At 41.8% G+C, this 22,976-nt stretch overlaps 1 protein-coding gene across 9 annotated transcripts in view; it reads right to left on the bottom strand.

Moving 5' to 3' along the window:
* Window positions 1-22,976, bottom strand: part of tcf7 (transcription factor 7) — a 77,395-nt gene that overhangs the window by 4,449 nt on the left and 49,970 nt on the right. For 3 of the 9 annotated variants that reach the window (XM_080867586.1, XM_080867589.1, XM_080867588.1), the window contains exons 5-11: window positions 13,641-13,728; window positions 7,022-7,141; window positions 6,740-6,902; window positions 5,503-5,610; window positions 4,741-4,788; window positions 2,390-2,438; window positions 34-106 (exon numbers count right to left, since the gene is read on the bottom strand). In XM_080867586.1, coding sequence (XP_080723712.1) covers window positions 34-106; window positions 2,390-2,438; window positions 4,741-4,788; window positions 5,503-5,610; window positions 6,740-6,902; window positions 7,022-7,141; window positions 13,641-13,728 — 649 coding nt within the window. The remainder of the gene's footprint in view (window positions 1-33; window positions 107-2,389; window positions 2,439-4,740; window positions 4,789-5,502; window positions 5,611-6,739; window positions 6,903-7,021; window positions 7,142-13,640; window positions 13,729-22,976) is intronic. The other 6 variants (XM_080867587.1, XM_080867591.1, XM_080867590.1 and 3 more) reach the window with 3 other exon arrangements.

Raw genomic sequence — 22,976 nt, 5'->3', positions numbered from 1 at the left:
GCGGAGCGAGTGGGGTGGATGGTTGGTACACACCTGCAAGGACCGCACCAGTCCGTTTGTTGGTTGAGGCCGAAGCGAGCCCGGCATTTCTTAGGAGAGCCCGGGTCTGAGCACAATGCGTGGCATGCACAGGAAAAGGGGAGGAGGAAAAGCAGAGGAAGAGGGGAGGAAACAGGTTAGACGACAAAAGACACAGACAAGAAGGAGACGAAGAGAGAAACAAGCTCGTCAGGGCAGGACAAAAGCACAGTTTGTTCGGAAAAAGCCATCAAGTAAAACTGTTAGTAGATGGTTACGGCACAATGCGACATTAACAACCAGCAGATCAACCGCCCAACACAACTTAGTTAAACATGTGGGTCAGTTAACACACAGAGGAAGAAGCAGCCGTGCTGTCACGCTGTTAATACTGGACCTTTCAAGGGTTTTCAGTTTCTAAAACGACGCCCAAATCCAAAAAAAATATATTTTCCAGTTTCTGAAACATCTGCTGAAAATACCCTAATGTGCACAAGTCTTGAGCCACCCCTCATTTCTTTATATTTTGTATGTAAAACAGGAAAAACGTGCAGGGATTTACTTAAATGTGCAACCATATTTTAAAATACAGTCTATAAGACACAAACAGAGTTAAAGTCAATATTTAGTATGATCACCTTTATTCTTCAACACAGCCTGAACTCTCTTAGTCAAGCTTTCTTGAAGCAGTCTTCAGGAACAGTTCTCCAGGCTTCCTGAGGAAGTCAGAGCTCTTCTTTGGATGTTTTCTGGCTTCTGTCAAGATGATCCCAAACCGCTTAATTAAGCTGAGGCCTGGGCTCTGTGGAGGCCAATCCATGACTAATAGTGCTAATAGTGTCTCACTGTGTGTTTTTCTATGATTTTACTGCATTTGCAGTATGTTTGGGATTATTGCCATGCCTATCGGACAATTTCCAGCTGGTTTTGCATAGTGCACAGGTGTCGAACTCCAGGCCTCGAGGGCCGGTGTCCTGCAGGTTTTAGATGTGTCCTTGATCCAACACAGATCATTAAATGGCTAAATTACCTCCTCAACATGTCTTGAAGTTCTCCAAAAGATCTGGTAATGAACTAATCATTTGATTCGGATGTGTTGACCCAGGGTGAGATCTATAGCCTGCAGGACACCTGCCCTTGAGGCCTGAAGTTCGACACCTCTGGCATAGTGGATCAAAATCTGGCGGTACTACTGGACATAGTTCCATTCGGACAAGATCCCCGACACCACTGGCTAAAATGTCGCCCCCAACCATGAAGGGTTTCCATTGTGTTTTACAGATGGATTCATCACTCCATAAGACCTGTTCCCACAGATTTTTAATCCAATTCTTGCATAATCTGATATACTTCAGCCCCTTCTCCCTTAAGAATGGCTTCTTGACTGGCATCCTTCCACTGACACCATTTGTGATGAAGCTTTGGGTAATATCTCTGTGTTTGGTGTCTTTGGTAAAACCATTTAACCCTGATTTATCAATCTTTCAAATATAAAAAAGAAACAACAACAACAAAAATCTCTGAAAATGTTCAGGTACAAGTACTGGACTGAAAAGAAAAACACTAAAAGACCTTCAGAAAGCCTGGAGAGCTACTGCTCAAGACCACTTACAAAGAAATGAGGGATGGTTCTGGACCTACACAATACTGTAAGTAAATATACTTCGGTGTTACTGCATGGTAAAATGAAGCATCGTGCCAGTTAAGGCAGAGCACTCAGGTCGCTCTAGCACGAGCTGAGGGGAGACCGAGGCTCTTTTATCTGCTGCCGCGCATCGAGAAGACGCCGAACATCCACGACCTTCTTTAAAACAATCACAAAAGTGTTACAACCTCTTATCGTCTCACCTTTGATGCCATCGTGCCGATGCTGTAGTAGCTTTTATAGTATTACCACAAGCACTCAAGTGGTTTACTTGGGACGTGGATAACTACCACGTCTGCGTTCTCAAAACCGAACAGGTCAGAGCTGAGAAGCTTGTTATTGTTCATACATGGCGGAGGTGGAAAAGGGAAAATGCTAGTCATGCGATAAGACTTTTTGATTTCCTTTCTGCCACGATGGCTGACTTTCTTTCTTTTTTTTAAACTTGGAACAGCTAAGATCAGCACAAAGTTTTGCACACTGGGATTCAAATGTTTGTAATTGAGGTTACATGGAAAGCAGAGTGGGTGGGTGGTTTGACGTTTGAGACACATCCTGCACACCGAGATGCCGTGCCGCACGCAGCGCCAACGCAAACTCAAGCTCGACTGAATTCTCTGAAATCCAGAAGTCTTGGCACTGGTCATTTTCTGTGTGTGTGGCTTTTGAAAAAACGTTTAACCATCCGTCAGACGAGAGCAAGGAAATCCATATTTAGAGGTTTACCTGTGTTGGAGTCCTGCTGCTTCTCCCTTTTTCTCCTCTTCTTCTTGCCCTGTTTGAGGAGAAGAAAACAAAACAAAAAAAAAAAAGCCAAAGAAATGAAATGAGTCGGACTCTTGACTGCACTGCTGACTACCAGCAGATCTTCCAGTTCATTTGGCTTATCTCAAGCAGGATAAAAGTTACGTGCAAGTGTCTTAGATAACTTTTAATCACCGTGTTCGGCTGGCATTTCTATCAACTGAAATCTGCACAGTAAAGAAGCTGAAGGCCTTAATAGTAAAGGGGGGAAACGTGAATTCAGATTAAAGCCATTGTAAACTCCTAACTGTTTTCATATTCGTGTTTGCATTTGTTCTGTGTCCCCAGGCTGATTGTAATGTGTGACTGTTGAGGTAAACATCAGAGCTGTTCACACAGATCCGGTGATGGTGAAGTGAGGCCTCATATTTGGGTGCGATGAAGGATGTGGGCACACAAATCTACCGCCTACGCTTCGATGTCTAACCCTCCTCAGCTCGCTGTCAGCATTGTATATGTGGTTACTCCTCTTGCAAGTGCACCATTCTGAAGCTTCTTAGTCTGTGGGCGTATGTGTGTGCGTGTGTGTGTGCATATACTAGCCTATATGTAGTATAATAGTGTATGTATTTTGTTTTTTTTTGAGTGGGGGAACTGGAGGAGAAACCCTCCACAGGTGTGTGGGCGATATGTGGAACTTCACTTCCTGTTTTGCTCGTAGGTCCAGTGGTTTGTTTTTAACTCAGAAGGAGAACAGAGGGCAGCGAGGACACTTGGTAGTTTGTTTTTATTCATTTATTTATTTTCCAAATGCATCAGACGATATTTAAAGCTCAGTCCTTCACCTATAAACAGTTTGTGGACTGATCATCAAGTGGCCCTTTCAGGCTCTTTCTTTAAAATCCTGGACTTTGTGATCGATTCAAAAGCATTTTGGAGCGTGTCGTGTCACTAACAATATATCCCAAGAATATTTTTACACTAAAGGAGCATTCATGGCAAAATCTACTAGTTTTCCCTAATTATTTATCCATCTAGACCGCTCTGATTTGAGTTGCGCACTTTTGAAGGAATTCTCTTAAAAGTAATGGAACTGCAGACTAATCCACAGTGCAGAAGGAGAACTGCATCTGCCTGTGATGAAAACTTTGTGCTCACGACAGACAGCGCGACAGGATGTAAACACTAATGGTGACCCCCTTTTTTGAACTGAGCATCTGCAAGCTGTCTCCAGCTGGCGGATGTGGACAGTGAAAAGAAAATAGTTCCTTTGCGAAAACGGGGTTTTGCTGTTTTTGATCCCTGAACACCTGGAAGCAAGTGCAACTGGCAACTCAAGCCAAAACAATCTAAACGGGCTCCGGTGGAAAACACATATTTGTTTGAGGTGAACTATCCCTTTAAATTCTCCAAACTTGAATCGTATGCCTATCAAAAAGCCACAGAGTGTGGATTATGCTTAATTACAGTGCTTAGAATCGTGACATTTAAGAGCCGTTTAAGAGGTGAAGACAATGTTCAAAGCTCCGTGCATACAGCGACGGCTCCTACACCTGCGATCAGAGAGTATTAAAGCTCTGGTTTACAACACCTTCACAACAGCATGAGGGTAATTTCTGAGTGCAGAAATAACACTCTCCGGGTCGCCTCGCAACCCTTAATTTTGACATATGCGGTCACGGGGTATCTTCTTGTGCTACTCTGTTATCTGTGTGTCAGTTTAGATGTTTCAAACATGTTAGAAACCACAGTCCAGATAAAGTGTTACCAAGTTCCCACGCCTGCCTGCCTGCCTGCAGAGTTCAGCTCGGTAACCAATCACGTGTAGAGAAGCAAGAGAGTGCAGGCACAGCAAAACATAACCGGGGTTGTCTTTCTAACAGAACATCCACAACCTCCTTTACAGACGTCTTGCTGTGTTGCTACAAAAATGAAGGTGCTGTGTTTTGAAGCTATATATTAAGGCAGTGAGGCCAGCCATGCAGCCCTGCTCTCTGTTAGTCGAGCAAACGGGCTGATTTATACCTCTGTGTGATTTAGTGTTTCAAAGGTTAACATACTTGCAGGCGTAGCAGCTGCAAAAGCGTAGGCCATATCCAAAACTGACCAATCACATCGGCTCGTGTGGCTGCCGCCGCCTGCGTGCGTGCTGTCTGGGAGGCTGACATGGGTGAGTCACTCAGATTTTTTGTTTTGGTTTGTTTTTTTGGAAGGTGCATGCAAACTTTGCAACAGGAATACCCACAACCCCTTTCATGCAAATCCTCACATTAGTTTTTTTTTTTCTTCCCCCCACCACAGAGGTATAAATCCACCATAAGACGTGTCCCTACCCAATCAGCTTTATTCTTTTCCCCTGCGACCCCGCTAAGGCCCGCCTCCTGCAAGAGTTCAACAGCAAACTGAGAAGTCAAAGGCACACAGCAGGCCAGAAACTAGAATGCATGCACCACATAAGTTTATTCGTTGTATTTAAGAACACTGGCATTGAGAGTGTCAGAAACAACAGATTTCATGAGACTGATCCTGTTCTTGGTTTCACTTGCACAGAAATCACACCAGAGAGCAGGTTCTGATTAAATGGTTTTCTCCTTACAGAAAACAAAGCGTGAATAGCTTCTGCTGATTCCTGGCTTTTATTTTAATGCATCTGGAAGCTCAGATTGGTATAAATCAATGACCCAAGAATCCAAGGGGAGGATTTTATTTCAGAAAATACCATTTGCATCACTAGAACTGCAGTTTTAGAAGTTATTTTAGGGGGTGGGGACATTTTTTTTCTTCCAATTTTCTTTTTTGTGTGTAATTCAGCACAGTTTTCAGTGCATTTTTAGAGCTCGCCACAAGAAATCACTGTTTTCCGTAAACTGCGGTAAACCAGTAACAATGGAAAATGATGTTCACTGCAGATACTGCAACATTCCCTGCCTTGCACACCTTTATTTTTCCATTTTAAAAAGTGGGAGAGCTTTTGCATATCCCTGCTTTTGTTTTCAGACGGCTCAGGAAATTAGTCATATCGGCTTGTTTTTCTTCTCACTCTGAATAGGCTCATGAACACAGGGGAGGGAGGAATAAGAAGAACATATTCTTACGTAGTTGTCCCTAGCAGACCAAGTTGGGTAGAGCTGCATGTGCAGTTGTCTTTCCTTTCTGGCCAACTCGTAGTACTTGGCCTGTTCCTCCCGGGTCAGTGCATGCCACTGGAAACACACACAACAAAAGGAAGGTCAGTATTTTCACAGACTTGCCTTTATACAGTTTTTGGGTTTTGGGCAATAAAGTCTTTGATAATGGCTTTGAACTGATCTGATCATTAAACTCTCTTTCTATTGAGAATATACAAAAAAGTGAAAATAGTACAAAGAGAGAAACTTAAATGTTATTTTTCTGTGTGGAATATGTGCTCATTTTTCACTATAAATGAATTATAACGGAGATTTTTATGACAACAGGACGGTTTTTCTCTTTCTACGGCACAGATGAGCTGGATGTTGTTTTTAAATGTTTCTTCATCGCGTGTCAATTTGCATTTGGTGGTTTCCTGAAGTGTTCCTGAGCCTTTACTGTGATAACAATCGCAGAATCATTTCTGTTTTTAATGCAGCGCAGCCCGAGGGCCCCAGGCTCAGTTTTCCAGGCCTGTTCTCAAATCCTTTGACTCTCCTAATGATGTTATGTACCGTAGACACAGTTTTACATTTAGGAGGGTAATTTTTAAACCTTGTTAACTACTGGCCATTGAAGTCTTTAATAAAATGAGAAACCTCTCTCCATTTTTCCAGAAGAAAGGCAGTGCATCTCTGGGACGCTCTCTTTATAACATAATCATGTAAGGATTTGGATGATACAGGGGTTTGAAATGTCGGCTCACAGGAGGACGCTTCCTGGTTCGAACCCTCTGTGTGGAGTTTGCATGCTCTCCCTGTGCCTGAGTGGGTACTACAGGTTCAATAGACTGTAACTCCTCTTACTTTTTTTGCACTACTGCATGAGAATAAGGGGCGGACGTGGCTGAAAAAATGAGTCATCTACTAATCGGAAGGTCAGTGGTACGATTCCCAGCACCCATGAGCACTGGAGTGTGTGTGTGTGTGTGTGTGTAGTGGTAGAAAGTGCTGTGAGTGTGCAGGTAAAGTAGAGAAGTGCTAGATAAGTACCAGTCTGGTAAGTGAGGGAAACAGAGTTCACATTACCTCTCATGTTCCTCATGTGTGAAATTACTGACTGACCTGGAAACAGGATTAGTCTGCTTTTCAATGTGCATGCCTGTGTGTGTGTGTGTGTGTGTGTGTGTGTGTGTGTGTGTGTGTGTGTGTGTGCGTCCCTCACCCTTCGTCCCAGGATCTGATTGATGGCTGCGCTCTCTTTTAATGTGCACTCGGCGATGACCTTTGCCCTCATCTCCTTCATGTAAAGCATGAAGGCGTTCAGAGGTTTCTTGATGACCGGCTTCTTGGGCTCCTTCTCCCGCTTGGGCTCCACCTGTGGCTTCCTGATGAAGACGTGGGGTGAAGGAATGAGGCTGTGAGAACTTTATAGTTTCTTACACTGTGACAAAGGGTGGAGCCATGAATATAAATGTACCTAAAACGGAGCGAGGGGTATACTTACACGTACATGCTCCTGTCATACTGCTCGTGATCCTGTTTGCCTGTAGGGGGCACTATGGCTGGATGGGGGATCCCTGTAGGATGCATGCCCGATGGGCCGAGCATCAGCGAGTGAGAAAACCTGGTGCAGGGTAAAAAGAAGAAGAAAAAAAAAGCAGAGGAAAGGGGGTGGGGGGGATAAGACAGAGAAAGGGGGGGGGGGGGGGGTGACAAAAAAGGTGAGTTCATAGAGATGCACTGAGGATAGGAGGCGGCAGGGCGGTAAGCATCAAAGCAGGAGCGACAGTTTTATGTAAGCAGTGAGCCTGAAAGCATGGAAAGTCCACTGGGCTTCATATCAGTGTTGTTTGTGTTTCATCTTGTGTCTACAGCTGAGTAAATGCAATACAGAACACGGGACAAATGTGACAAAGAAGCTCTTTAAAGTTTATTTTTGTGTAAGAGTGAAGCCATCATTTATCACCACTAGAGGGCGACCAAACATTACTGAGCGAGAGAGAGGGGAAGTGGGCACTGAGGGGAAAACGCTTCTTCGTGTGTCACACACCTTGACTCGTAGGGAGCAAAAATGCATTCCACCAATCATGATGTGATCTAGCTTTGTATTTCCCTCATATTTTCCTACCTGTTTGCAGGTTAGTTATGCGATATCTATCAGTAATTTGTCCCTAATTGTTCCATTTTGGGTTGTTAAACACTGTGCCTCTTGTCAACAGACCAGAGTCACTGACAACAGGCTATGAGGAATCCCCAGCCTGTCTGGCATAACAGGCTGGGGATTCTTCGCCTATTTTAGGCAACTAACACAAAGAGAAAGCATCTGTGTGTTGCAAGCAGAGATCTTTATGGGTTTGCAAATTTGACTCAAGACAAAAACCCTCTTAAACTCACAGTGGGTTCACACTTAATTTTCCCGTGCGTGTGCTTGCAAACATGAAAAGCATCTGCAATGACGACTAAAATAACACTCTTTTTTTTTAAAAACATTGAAGTTTTTACAGCGAGATAAAGACAAGACACAATTACAACCAGAACAAAGCTTAAGGGCAGCGAAAAGAAAAAATAAAGCAGCTGTCCTAATGGTTGTTTCTATTTCTCTGTGTGTGTGTGACATTTCATATTCTGCAGCAGCGATTAGCTTGGCTTGACTCAGCTTCTTTTTGGCGAAACACTGAACTGGTCCTGTTTACAGCACACTGGCTCCAATAGAATTTTACAGAAGCTGTCCAAAGAAATCAGGCCGAACATGAGTTTGCCACGGTGAATGGAAAACGCCTGCTCAGACGTTTGAGATGTGCTATAAACAGGAGTTGGTGATGCAGAGCGTTGCCCTTTTTTTTCCCCCAACCCCAACTCGGATCGGGTTGGCTCAAGCTGGCCAGTCGGCTACGGTACCTGGAGTAGGACGATGCGCTGGGGAGATTGGAGGGGTAGGGCTGCCTGAATCCACATGGGGACAGGGCAGGATAGACAGGCTGGCTCTGCCTGCCACAGCACAGCAGAGGGAAGAGACGGGAGCAGAAGATTTTAATTTAACAGGTAAAAGTTTTTTTGTTGTTGCCCTTAATGGTTAAATTAAGGAATTAGGTGGAAACAGATTCATTAAGGTCACCTAATGGAATGCTTCCAGAACCATTATTCCACTGCATAATCCTCCAAATTCCCAACAAACTTCCTTACCCCTGAAATTTGCTGTCATTCCTGTGCCTTTCCCATCCTTTAACATCAATATAAGTTGTCTCTTAATCTGGTGGAAAGTTTTGCAGAGATGCTTTCGAACACTCATTCAGCTTTTCTTTTTTTGTTCTGTGCGTGCTCAGGCATACATTTCTTCAAGTCACCCATGTACATTTCATACCGCATTGCATTTGAATACGCAAACAAAACAGAATTAAACCCAAATAAAATAAACTTCAGGACTTGTGTGTTATTTGATGGTTCTAACATAAAGTTAATTCACAATCCTTAAAGCCCGTCGTGATGCTGTGATGCACCCCCTGGAAAGCCTGGATCAGCACTGTTGACAGCTGTGCGTCAATACTTGACTTACTGGGAGCACAAACAAATACTCACACCGTGGGAGGTCGCGGGTGGGGAGCGGGTGTAGGGAAAAGCCTTTGATATGTAGAAAAACCACCCCCCCCCCCTCCCCTCCCAAAAAAAAAAACCTACCTCCAGAGAGCAAATGCAACCATCCTCCCCTTCGACTGACTCATCCTGGTGTTTGTGAATGTCAGCACACGCTCACTTGCTCCACATCTACCATTTACACCACCTTTGCAATCATCATCATTATCATCACACTCTGCTATCTCCTTTTAATCTCTTCCTCTTTGTTTCAGCTGTATCTGTTCTCCAGAGGTTTTTTACATTCAGAAAAGCCCAGCAGCAGAAACCCTAAACTGGGACGAGATCCGGAGATTAGTGGCCTCAGCTCCGGCTGTAACCCTGTTTCAGCTGAGGCCACGCTACGACACAGTTTAGACAAAAGCGGTTCAAACTAAATGGCCCATCCACTTTTCTTTCTTTTTTCCTTCATATCGCTGAATCTAATGAGTCAAACAGTCCACTAGTCAGTCCAATCCTCTTTAATCCATAGCCACTAAAATAAATCAAGTTCCCATGTTATGCATTTAGGGTTTCCCCCCTTTGTTTAGTGTGCTCTATAGCTCCTTGTGTTCTGCAAAGTTAGGAGGCCACAGAAAGCACTGCTGCTGCGCCACCCGAAGCTCCTTGTTTGTAGTACAGGCTTTTCTCGTGACTTATTTACATCACTATGTAACAAGCTTGCATAGTTCACACCTAGCCCTAACAGCTCCTTCAACATGCTGGCAGTCAAAACAATGAGCAGCTGCCTCCCAACCTGCACCTGAAGAACCCAGGAACAAGCACATGACTTTTATTTTTGATTGCATTGTCCTTGCAACCACAGAGGAAAAAAAGCTCAACTGCTTGTTAGGAATCATCTGACTGTAAACCTGTTAAAAACTTGAGGCATACTCAAGTTAATACCCACTTCTACAGTTTGATAGAAATTGATCTGGAGCTGCTGCAAAATGTACTCAGTTATTCCTTTGCCCACTCACCACCTCTCCATTAACTTTAATAAAATCCGGCTTAGTAGTTGCTTTTTAATGCGATCTCGCTGACAGCTACTTGGTCTCCGCCTTGGTGGAGGAATAAATGGTCACGATGGGGTTGGTTTTGGAAACAATGTCAATGCATGAAACCAATGTGTGACGTATTAACCTCTGCAGGGGGCCGGGGGGGTTGTTAGCCTACAGCTCTTAAAGAGCTGAGTCTACACTTGAACAGCTATGGTATGCAACTAATACACTCACTTTTGCCAGGTCAGCTGACCAGCCAGTGCACACTAGGCTTTTAAAAAGGGAAGCCTTAAAGAACAAAGATCTAAAACAGTGTTTCAAGCGGGCGCAGTTTGTTTTTTTCATGTTTTTTCTTCAACATTAACGCATCTAAACCCATTTTAGTAGACTCCCAAGATTCAATCTTGAACTTTTAAATGAATACAATATTAATCTAATTGCCCACGCCTCCTGTGGACCTTCATTTGTCCCTACAAGAAGAGAGTTTGATGCTTTATCTCCAAAAGAAACCGCAACTGCTCTGATGCCAAGACCCTCAAAAAGACTTCAGGTGCTTTCTCAAAGGGTCGGTAAGTACAGTATAATTGTTTTGGATTAACAGAGTTAGAATTGGTCACATGACATTCAATCATCAACCAGACCTCCATACTTGTGATTTAAGCTGCTCATTGATAGAAAATAAGGTTATTAGTCATGTTCTTCATATTCTTTTATTTGTTATTTTTCTGTTCTCTGATAACAGCTTACAATTTTGATTTTAAATGTCTGCATCGCTTAAAGCAAGACTCTTTGGTCAGCAGGAGGTAAAAGCTTTTATAATTCCTGATGTAATGGATTTAACCAGCCAGCAGGCTAAAGGGACGGTTGGAGGTGGTCGTGGAGGGACGGACTTAAAGACAAAAAGAGAGAAAGAACAGAAAACAACAGTTTGACATTTAACTGCTCATTCTCCATGTTATTCCCGCCTCCTCCTTCCACAAAGAAGCACACTATAAGGGGCCAAAACAAAGCAGATAATCTGGGTTAAAGGAGATTAACTGTTAGTAATACTTGTGAAAGTCCATGATGAAGAGCTCTTGTCTGAAAAAGATAAAAAACCCCGGAAATCACAGACTTGAGAAATGTCTAGGGACATGCAGCTTGTCCTACAGAAGCACACAAAATAAAGAAAACACAAAGAAAAAAAAATAAACACACACACATGTAAGCTAATGCCCACAAAACCTTTTTAAGCTTTCATCCCAAATCTCCATGACATTTGATGTAAGCCTTTAACTATTCTGAGAGGGGATTTGTCCAGGCACAGATGCTGTAGGTTGGAATAAATGGATTTGTGTTGATCCATAAATCAATGGGACGTTTGACATTATAAGTTCACAATCAACCAGCATGACATTGGAGGCTCACAATCAGCTCTGAATGGATGGAAACCTGGATGACTGAATATGGAACAGATGTGCCCGTTTTAGGTGTCCAGCGTAGCTTTCTGCATCGCCGCTTTTTGCACTCCGAGCCCATGAGAAACAGACTTAAGGAATTCTATCACTAGAAACACAGTGCAGTGGCTACAACTCCAAAACCAACATTTTCTTCATTGTTTGGAAATCTTTGAACCCACCCGATTGTGATGTTTGCAGTCATCAGGACATCTTTAAAGACGTGTTTCATAGAAACATCCTTCAGTTTAAAGACCACAAAACGCTTCTTTATATATAGAGAAAATGTGCCGCAGAGGACTTTCTTGAGGCCAATCACCATTACTTTGATTGACCTTTCATTTAAAATTTGCAGCTGTCGACACTCATTATGTTTTAACCAGAGGCCACGGGTCGAAGTCCTCAACAAACAGGATCAAAGGCTGTGGCTTCCATGACAACGGGTTATCTGAGCTGACACCAGATGAACCTGTGATGTATGCACATCGGCATAGGTCAATGAAATGATAACAGTGTTTGGGAAAAAACGGGGATAACAGTTTGGAGGCCACTGCGGCTCCTTTAATCAGGCTGAAAGAGGAACATTGGTGGGGTTAAGGGTTAGTTACAAGTTTGTGATGGGAAACCTGGTCCAGAAGAACACCACTGATTGGATTATGAAGCATAAACTATAAAGACGACATTCACATATCTTTGATATTTCTGACCAACATTTTAAAACACAAAAGATATGCAGTTTACTATGATTACTATGCTGGAGCAAAGTATAGTGTAGCTTTAATTTGTGGCTTCAACTAATAATTCTTTTCGATATTTCTCTTTGACAATTTTAGTCTATAGCAGGCTGCCAAACATAAGGCCCAGGGTCTAGAATCGGCCTGCCAAAGACTCCAATTTGGCCCACTGGATGGCTTTGGAAAATGCAACATTTTGTTTAGATATTTAACTGTGTTTTCATTAGTTATATGGCTTCTCCATGGCTATTTATTCTTCGCAGAAGAAAATAAGTAATAGATAAACAAATAACTACCAGAAAGTTCATATTTTTTTACTGTATACTATAGAAATGTATGACTTTTACAGTGAGTTCATAGTTTAAAAAAGAGAAGAAAAAAAGATATTCTTTCAGTAATTTCTGTAATTTTACACATGCAATTCTTACAATTGAAACCCAAAGCCACATGTCTTTATCCTGTAGAAAAACTGAGCTGTACTGTTGAAACTGCACTTCTTTTTCTTATACTATGTCAGGGATTAAATGTGCAGTTAAACTTCTTTACACTGACAAAAAGATGAGTTTCACTGGTCAGTCCCACTTATGATCAAAGTGGGACCCAATGTAAAATGGGTTTGACACCCCTTTAGGTTTATAGGACGCTGGAAAATACTGAAAAATGTCCATCAGACATCACCAAAGCATAGAAAACATGAAAAAACCCCATTGGATTCAGAGGGTAGGGCATTGTTTTGTCCCACTTTTAGTTAGGAATGACACAAATGATCTAAAGTCCTGTGCAGACAGCCAGACATGCACTTCTTTTCCAGTGCAGGGCTTCAACATCTGGTCACTTTTCCATAATAGCCACAGCAGCAATTTTACCAAGTCAGACCTGGTAACGTTTACAGAACATAACACAAGTCTGAACTGAACGCAGTCGCATTAGCAGACAGGCACGCACAAGATTACAGCTGTAAATCTCTATCATGTGTCCCTGAATTGCCCGGCTCGCTATAAAACACGACTGTTTGGAAGAGGGACGCAAATATCGATAACACGCACACCACGACCTTACATCTTAAATCAGCTGCAGCGAGATGAGGACTTTTCTCAATTACTATTTCTTGCATTTTCACTATTTCCTCATCCATAAGAGAGATGTCAAGAATGTGAATGCCTCACAGCACTGAAGCACAAGTACAACAAATGGTGTGAATACCAAGGAGAGACAGAGAGAAAGTCTGTGCTGTGTCTGAACTTTGATGTGAGCACCTGAATGACATCCCTTTATCAGACTGGTGAAGGTTGCAAAGGTACGTATCGCCCATCTGATTTAAGAAAGGGGCTAATTTGACTCACCAACTCATCGAGGGAGTGATCTGGCTGACGCCACCAGGAGGGAGGGAGTAATATCCTGAGAGGTCCTGGGACTGATGCCTGTGAACGCCTGGAGGACACACAGACACACACACATTAACATCATTGTAATCAGGGTTTTCTCAGTGTTTGAACATCCCCAGCCCACAGGTCTGATGGGTTTAGCAGTGTAAGCAGCATAGGAACCTGCCATTAAACACGTTAACACACTGACTCACATATTCTCGGTCACTGTGGCATACTCTGTCTTTCTGTGTGTGTGTGTGTGTGTGTTTGTGTCTTCCACTAGAAACCAATGATGCCAGTCGGTTTCACTGGTTTATTCCACACAAGTCGGGGTCTGTCGTAAAAGCGGCCACATTTTAAAAACCCACAACGACACGGGCAGACGCACACCCAGACGAGCATCCAAACAAACACTCTTTGTCTCTACTTTTAGCAGAAATGTTTTCGAACAAAAGAAACACAGACTGCTTGACTCTGTGCCCTCACACAGAAAATATCCAGTCTCTCTCTTTCTCTCTCTCTCTTTGTGCCCTTCAAAGGAAGTCATTTGTCAACAGGCAGCACCTAGCACTTAGCGCGGCCCGGCTGCTAACCTGTGTTTGCAGCAGAGGAATGCTCTAGATGACTGTAATTTGGCCGCGGCTCCGGGCCTGTTTCGGGACCCCGAGCCGCTATAAATCTGGATGACAGGAACGAGACTGAGTCAGTCGACCTGTCTCACCACTCAACCCTTCCTCCCATTCCTCTGTCTGTCCCACCACGCCCTTCCTCCCTTCTCCTCTTGTCCCTCATCCCTCCCCTGGTGCCCTCCACCCTCCCACTGTCCGGGTTCCTCTTATTGCTCGTCTCTGCCCTGCTTCTCACCCCATCTTGACCCTTTTGCCTCTCTGTTTCCCATCCTTCGCGTCTCACCCTCTTTCATTAAAGACCCCTTTCATCCTTTTTCCCCTCGTCATTACACCTTCATTCCTTGTCATCCTCCCCTCCCCTGCACACCTTTCGAGTATTTAATGGCGACGTTTTCAAGTTGCAAGCCTTCATCGGTCTCTCTCTGTTCTTGCTTCTTTTTAAATAATGTCATTCACAGTTTTATTCATGCAGCTTGTGTGAACAAACTTCACCCTGCGTGCACGATGAAGTGTAAGTAAGCAGTTGAGTATTTAGTTAAACTTGTTAAGCTTCACTCACAGAGAATATCTAAAAATGCTGCAGCGGGTGCTTGACTCAAACTGGTTCGCAGCAGTACAGTAATGATTAGCTGACCAGCCAAAGTAGCCACAGAGCGCGCTCAGTACGCCGCTTTGTATGTATATCAAGAAGAAGAAGGGACTTTTGGGCTGCTGCAGCCACTTCCCTTCAGAGATTGTTCAACATATAGAAGTTTTTGATGAGGGGTAAATTCCATTTATTGGAAACATCAGGCTTACATTCAGAGTGTGCTCGTACTGATGAAAAACTGCTGTGCCACAATAACAGTCGCACAACCAAAGGCAGAAAAACAAGGGTCGGGGGGGTGGGGGGTGGAAGGGGGGACTTTTTGTTGCGTGGCAAAGTGCTGTATCATTTTGCAACAATTTGTGTCATCCGAGACAACAAGTACAAGTAGATTTTGGGTGCCACTTACGTGTTACTCTGCTTGTTTTGCTGTTTTTCTACCTTTAATACAATTTTTTTACTCTCTTTTATTATGCTTTATAGTTTTTACACTGTTCCACTACATGAAACTACATGAATTTTACTGTATCACATTCAGATTTGATGTACTTAAAGATAATATTAATATATATTTTAGTTAAATAACTTATTTTTACTTTTACTCTCTCTCTCTTTTTTTTTTGCTGTAGCTTGTGTTCTTTTTACCTTGCTGAGATATTTGTTTAGTCATCATTATTTGAGGTTTGGAAGCATTCACTTATGCACAGTTCTCCTGAAATCTTGCCACAGCATTTCAATCAGGCTGAGGTCTGGACTTTGACTGGGCCGTTGCAACACCTCGATTCCTTGGGATTATTGTCCCGTTGAATGATCGAGTTTTGGCCCAGTTCCAGCTGTCAGACAGACGGCCTCACATTTGACTCTACAGAGGAGTTCATCGCCGATTCAACCTAAGCCATGCTGCCATGTTCTTTTTTCTGGCAACACATCCAAACAAGCCATACTTATTCAGTCTTCTTCTAATTGTACGGTCATGAACTTTAACATTTAACAGCCTCTAGAGTCTGAAATGTAGCTCTTGCGTTTCTACAGTTTTTCTGAGCATTGCACAGTCTTGTGACATTCCTGCAGAGGAGCAAACTATCAAAACCGCTGTTACAGAGATGCTGACACTGGCTCACGATTAATGATTGATGAAATGGATTTGATTAGCAGTGCCTGGCTGCTACGTACCCCCTAAAATCCTATGGAAATAGTAAGCACGCACTTTCTTTTTTCCACTTTAATATTTTGTTGTAGTTTGTGTTGAAAGGTTTGGCTGCTATAAACACACGAATTACATGATAAATGAAGTATGTGCTATCTTAACAAGGGTATAAAGTTACAAAGTGGCATTTTTCCCCATACACACTCATAGGTGAGTCATTGCGACTACTTTAGATGTAACTGAAACCCTGCGAGATTAAGAAATGTGTCAGAAATGTCTGCTGCTGTGCTAAAAAGGTGAAGGTACAGTACACATCTGCGTACATAAAAACTCTGAAACAGAAGTTAAGCATGAAAAAACCCTCCTACAGGTACTTGTATGTATGCTAAACTGCTAGACAACTGAGAACACCATCACACTGTGTTTTATTTTCAACTGCAGCATGAAAGCCTTTTCATATCTCTACCATTTCCTCTCTGAGGCAACAGCGACTGAGGCTCATGGGTATTGTAGTGTTTTGTAGGCATCTGCCATGCCAAACTGACATTTCTCAGAAGTAGTGGCTGAAATAATTACATCCGGTGGCGACAAATGAAATTATCCAGGACTCCACACGCACACACCTTGGAGCATGCAGCTTGCAGCACCGTGTTAAAAAACATTTGCTGCCTCAGAAGAACAATTGCACAGCCTCACCAGCATCACCAACATGGGCCATTTTGTCCCTTTGTTAGTGACAATCTGAATGTGCCCTCATGTGAGTTTCACTGTCAACACGGTTAACTTAAAGATGGTTAATCTGATGAGAGTGTCAGACTGCCAAGTTAACCCCTTCGAGCGCAAATGTTCTGAAAACACGTGATCGGCAGTAATAACAACAGCAGATGCTAATACTTCTTGTGATATTGAAACTTAACATCCTTTTTCGAAATTACCCATTTTCCCTAAAATGACTGTATGGCAAACATCAAAGTCGAAATCCTACATGCGAACTGCACACAAGTTTTTATTTTAGCAGTTAATCTTCACACCTTAATGCGAAGGAAACTTGATCATGGTTTCTGTAAGTCACCTTTTTGCCCTTGCTATCAGTTTGTCTGCTGTTGGGAAACCTGAAGGGGAAAATTAGCAGCAGTAATGGGGCAGTTTTCTTTGGAATGCCCCTTTTAGCGCGGCCGTCTAATAACAACTACAGCAACTATCTCACGGTCTCCATGTTGGCGTCTCGGGAAACACTTCAAAGAGGAACCATTTGAGTCAAAGTGGCTGCGTGTGAGCTCAGTATTAGAACGTGTGCATGTTAAACTGAGAGTCGAGAAGCTGAAAATAGTATTCCTGCACTGATAATGTGCCGCGGTGGTTATAACCACTGAGAGTGAAAGCGATGCAGCATCTGAGCCATTAAATGACTTGACAATCAGCCAGTGTGGTGTACATAAAAGAGCCCAAAGACCAGAAGAAACTGTGCAGAGTTTTGTTACAGTAAGGGCAGTAATAAGTGCTGACAAATTTTACACAAGTACTGGAACTGTTTCTTTCTTTCCTTTTTTTAAGCGCAAACATCAAAAGCTGCAGTAATAGTAAAAGTCAGTTTTTTACAGTGTAAAACTACAGATTGTCGAATATGACTCTTATTTTTTTTCTTATTATTCATCGTCGATACACAGTTTCTCCTTTTAAGCAGGGTGACTCACACTCTCGCTTCCAATTCAAAAAAATGTAACAGCTAGCACAAACAGGCTCCGATGACCCAATTTAAAATTATTTAACGTTTTGCATTTTTACCCCAATTTAACTCTATTATTTTAACTCTTGCGCTCATTCGCCTTTACACTCTTTTCACTGCGTCTCTCTCGCACAGCGACTCGTTTCTTTTCAAAATAAGGCGATCGCTTAATGAAGAAAAGCACTACAGGTTAAAGAGCCTCAAATAGTTAATAGCCAGCACTTTAAACTGATGTGACTGTAATATAATTAAATTTACTTGCATTAATATAGGCATTTTAATCCCACATTCATGCAGCACTTTATTCTAAACACTTCAATAACGTCATCTACCTCACATTCACAGCCGGTTTAATCACCTGTTACCCTGCATGCAATGTTGGGCTGTGGGAAGAAACCCAGGCAGGCACAGGGTGAACATGTAAGCTCCACATGGGATTCAGCCGGGATTCAAACCAGGAACCTTCTTGATCTGAGATGTTTATGTCTCAATTACTCCGGTAAGCTTGGAACTATAATCACTATTTAAAAAATACGATTAAATAAATTTGTGTTAACAACTATTCATTTGTTGCAAATAAACATAAATAAATAAAAAGTTGATTTCCAGCCTCGTCAGCTATTTCACGTTTGGCACTCCTGAAGTAATCAAAGCTTACTATATGACAACAGATTGTCTCACACACATGCACTCCCCTTCCGATTTACAGTAATACATACAATAGCATACAGTAAGTGTTAATCACATGGCAGGGTGATGGTAAGCAGGCATGTTTCACTTCTCTGTATTTTATAATCTATTGTCTGGGCAAATATTGTCTTCCTTTTTTCCCCCCACTTGAGAAACATTGCCAGGTTCAGTCCTACAGTATCACGGTCTAGAAGTTGTTGTTTGTGTCTTTATGTCATCATCGCGTCTTTACTGTAATTCCTTGTTCACTTGTCTCAATAAAACCTCGAGTCGAATTTGAACCTTAGGTACTCTCATTTAACACTGTTGCTAATTCAGCTGCTTCAGAGTCTGGTTTTTACCTCCCTGCATCCACAGAAGGTCCTTAAGGTTTTGTGGACTACTAGAGACTCTGTACGTCGCTCCCACTCAGCTTAAGATCTGTGGACTCAAAAGTCATCTTTTTAAACTTGCCCTTCGTAACTTTTTGTCCTTATTATTCATTTACTTTTTTGACCATTTTTGTCGTTTAGCACTTTGTAATATTTGTCTTCAAACGTGCTATAAATACAATTTTTACTTACAAACAGTCATATCTGAATCGAGATGTTGCCCAATCTAAAGGGAATGTTCCACTTTTGAATCACACGCGGTGTTACGCTTGACTGGAGAAATGACTGAATTTACTAAGCCGACCAGCAGGGTCACACTATGTCAAACACAACCCGGCAGAAAGGTCACTGCAGCGTTCGAATCTCCTGGATTTACTGACAGTGAAATTTCCTGCTTTCCTTTTCAGGTTGTAAAACACTTTCACCTGTATTTTTGAGCTTGGAAGGTGCTACACGAATGATGGATTATTGGTAAGACATTGAAGCTTAAACAGGCTTAACGTGAATTAGATGTATAAAAGTTTGAAGTTCCAGGCCTTTTTTCTAAATGTGAAAATTAGTTAAAGTCCATGATTTTTGCTTTTAAAAAAAGCCTTTTCATTATGATTGTTTCATCTGTCAGACAAATAAATGTGTTAGATAATTACAAGACTGTTTAAAGTTTATCACTTTGGGTGGCAAAAAAACAGGAGTAAAACACAGTGTTGTTAACAAGCTCTTTGGTTATCCTTCCATTCCTGTCATTGCCACACTGCAGCTTCTAATTTTAAGTCTCTCGGTGACGTAAAGTGGGGCTTAGGTATGACAGTGTCTGTGACTGTGCAGCACCTAAATTTAAACCTAGGATTAACGAATCTTTCTGTCACTGAAATTTCTCTAAATACTTCATAAATATTCACTGGGTTGAAGTTTTACAGTGGAGGAAATGTTTACTTGATCCTCTGCTGAATATCCAAGTTTGTTCACTTCCGAAAACTGTTTCATGATAGTTTCATTTTAATGGAGACAGACAGATAATATTAACCAAAACACATCACAAAAATGTTATAAATTGATTTGCATGTCATTGAGTGAAATAAGTGTTTGAAATAAGCAAAACATGGTGGAGAAAACCATTGTTGGAACCACGGCGGTAAAACATTTCTTTTAGTTGGTCACCGGGTTTGCACACATGTCAGGGACAGATGTCTGGAGAATGGGTAGGCCACTTCTTTGTTGCCTTAGCGATATGTTTGGGTCATTATCATGCTGGAAGACCGATCCATGACCCAACTCCAGAATTCTGGCTAAGGGAAGGAGATTTTACAGTACCTGGTAGGGCTGGGCCATATTATACCGTTCACGATAATACCGGTATAATGTTAGGCAACGATAGGAAAATGAAATATCGCGATAGAATGGGAGTAAAACGCGCATGCGCAGTGCCTTTGTTTTCATACGCACATGGCCGGTCGTTGAGTGAAACAGATGAACCAGAATTGGTTTGTAAAAATGGTGCAACTTCAGTGATGTGGAACTGGTTTGGTGTTTGTCCGTCAGATACACAACAAAGCACATTTTTTTGCAGAACATGCAAGCGGCCGTTGTTATTGTCATATTTGTCGGACTAAGATGCTCTTAAATCTGGGAGTAATCTGGGTCCTAAGCTCCGTATGCTTCAGGTCAAACAACACTGCAGCATCACTTAGAGTTAAAAACTGTCTAAATTCTTTCATCTTTAATAAAACGATCAGCATTGCTGCTTTACCAGGTGTAACTATAAAGTTTAACTTCCAGGCATCCATGAAAACAAAAGTTATTACATTTAACGGAGTTAGAAGTTAGCAGGAAGCTAGCGGAAGTTAGCTCGCTAGTTTCGCTAGTTACCTAAGCATGATATAGCATGTTCTGACTGAGAGATTTCTGAAAAAAAATCAGGAAACTAAACAGCAGTGACGTTTGTAGGGTTACTGAAGTTGGGCTAGCTGGTATATAATGATGTGCTACGTGATCGCTAGCGACACAGCTATGTTAGCATAACATAAGCAGTGAAGCTGGAGGACGAACACTAACACTTTTCCACTTATAAAAGTTAATGTGAAGGTTCTTCATGGTTAGAGACAAATGCAATCGCATGGCAGGATGCTGTAAATGGACCAAACTTCAGTCAGGAGAACAACTGAGATAATCCATCCACAATACGAGGTTAGTTATTAATATACTGCAACAACATGGGAATAGAGCAGCTGCAGAGAATTCAACATTAATGAATCAATGTTACAGAAGTGGAGGAAGCAAGAAGAATGAGTTTAATAAAGTTTGATTTATCTGACTGCTTTGTTTCGCTTATTGTGCCTTATAATCCTGTACACCTTATGGTCCGAAAAATGTGTACTGCACACTGCAGTTTAATGTTGCAAAGCACCTCTTTTTAACTTCAGTGGATATTATACATGGTTATGCTCAGGATATGTCAGCCCATTTCTACTGGAAATGCCTTTTGGTTAAACTTTCAGCAAGGAATTTGCATTTGCACTGTTACATTTTTATAAAGCTTTAATGTACATAAAAACCAGCTTCTTGTTTAAGTGAAAATAAATGGAAGGTTGTCTTTTTGCGCTAGTAATGTTGTGGAGTTGTATTTTGTCTCGCATCAATTATATCGTCGGTTATATCGTTATCGCAAATTTTCAAATATATATCGTGATAAATATTTTTGGCCATATCGCCCTGCTCTAGTACCTGGCACATTAATTGGCCCCTAAATGCAGTGAAGTCATTCTGTACCCTTAGCAGGAAAAATCATAATGATTCCACTTCCATGCTTGACTGTGCTGATGATGTTCTGTGGGTCATACTCAGCATTTCTCTCCCTCCAAACATCTTGATTTTGAGGTCTACTTCTGTCCCAATCAGCTGAGGGTCGGGGCAGATGGCCAGTTTCTCGTGATCTATTTCTCATGATCATCCTCACCCTATGAAGCAAGATCCTGCAATGCAGCCCCTGATTGAGAGTGATTGATAGTCATTTTATATTTCTTTCCATTTCTGAATAATCACACCAACAGGTGTCACCTTCTCACCAAGGTCTACAGGGCAGGGCTACAGTCTTGTCCCTGACTTCCTCTGACAGCTCTTTGGTCTTGGACATGATGGTGGAGAGATTAGAATGGGAGAAATTGATTCTGTATTTTATAAAAGCGCTTTATGCTTTGATGACTGATCAAATGATTGTAATATGTTTTCCACTGGGCCACACAGGCAGTCAGTAGAAGCCAGAATTGTGTCTGGGTTGTAGGGGCTTAAATACATATTTCAGTCACTGACATACAAATCAATTTATAACTTTTATGTTTTTTAAATTTATTTTTGATTGATATTCTGTCTCTCTTCATCAAAATGGAATTACCATAAAATAAATTAGACATCGATCATTTCTTTGTGAGTGAGCAAACTTAGAAATTCAGCAGGGGATCAAGTAAGTATTTCCCCCGCGCTAAGTTTTCTGCTGACAACTTTAACGGCCAATTTTAATACACTGAATAAAAGAAGTGAAACATGCTATGAGAAAGATGATGCAACATGTGCATTACTTTAGGGGAAATTAACGGGAAAATTAAGGGGGTTGTAAAGTTGAAATATAGCTAAAGGTAAGGCAACTCCGTATTTAGGCAGCAGTGAATAACAGACAGTGGGTGGTGATGGAAATAACAGAGGAAGTAAACTGTGTGGTGAGAATAAATGACAGATGTAGGCTCTGTGTACAATAAAGGATATTAAAAAAAGAACATTTATATCTTTAACTGTTTCAAAAAAACAAAAACAAAACAGAAATAAACCCACAAGTATTGTGATGTTTGTCATTAACATTGACGTCCACTCACGGGAATTTCTTATTGCCTCTAATGATGTCACAAAGAGCAGAACAACAACAGGAAAGATGAACTTTCACACGTCGATGGTGCGGTGCTTCTGAAGAAAGGCCCAAGGCCACAAGAAAGATTCAAAGTAGGTGATTGATTAAATAAATTTAAAAAAACTGTAATCACAGCTCTTTCCTTCCTGACCTTTTACTCGAAGTGATGCAGATGACGCAATAACAATCAGAAGCCTGGAGAGTAAGCAAAGTCATCTTAAGGTCAAGAAATCCAGAGGAAATTTGTAACCATAATTTGTTAATTGTT

This window comes from Rhamphochromis sp. 'chilingali' (genome assembly GCF_963969265.1).
Source record: "Rhamphochromis sp. 'chilingali' genome assembly, chromosome: 19".
Lineage (NCBI taxonomy): Eukaryota > Metazoa > Chordata > Actinopteri > Cichliformes > Cichlidae > Rhamphochromis > Rhamphochromis sp. 'chilingali'.
This window is presented reverse-complemented; position numbering and strand designations above follow the sequence as displayed.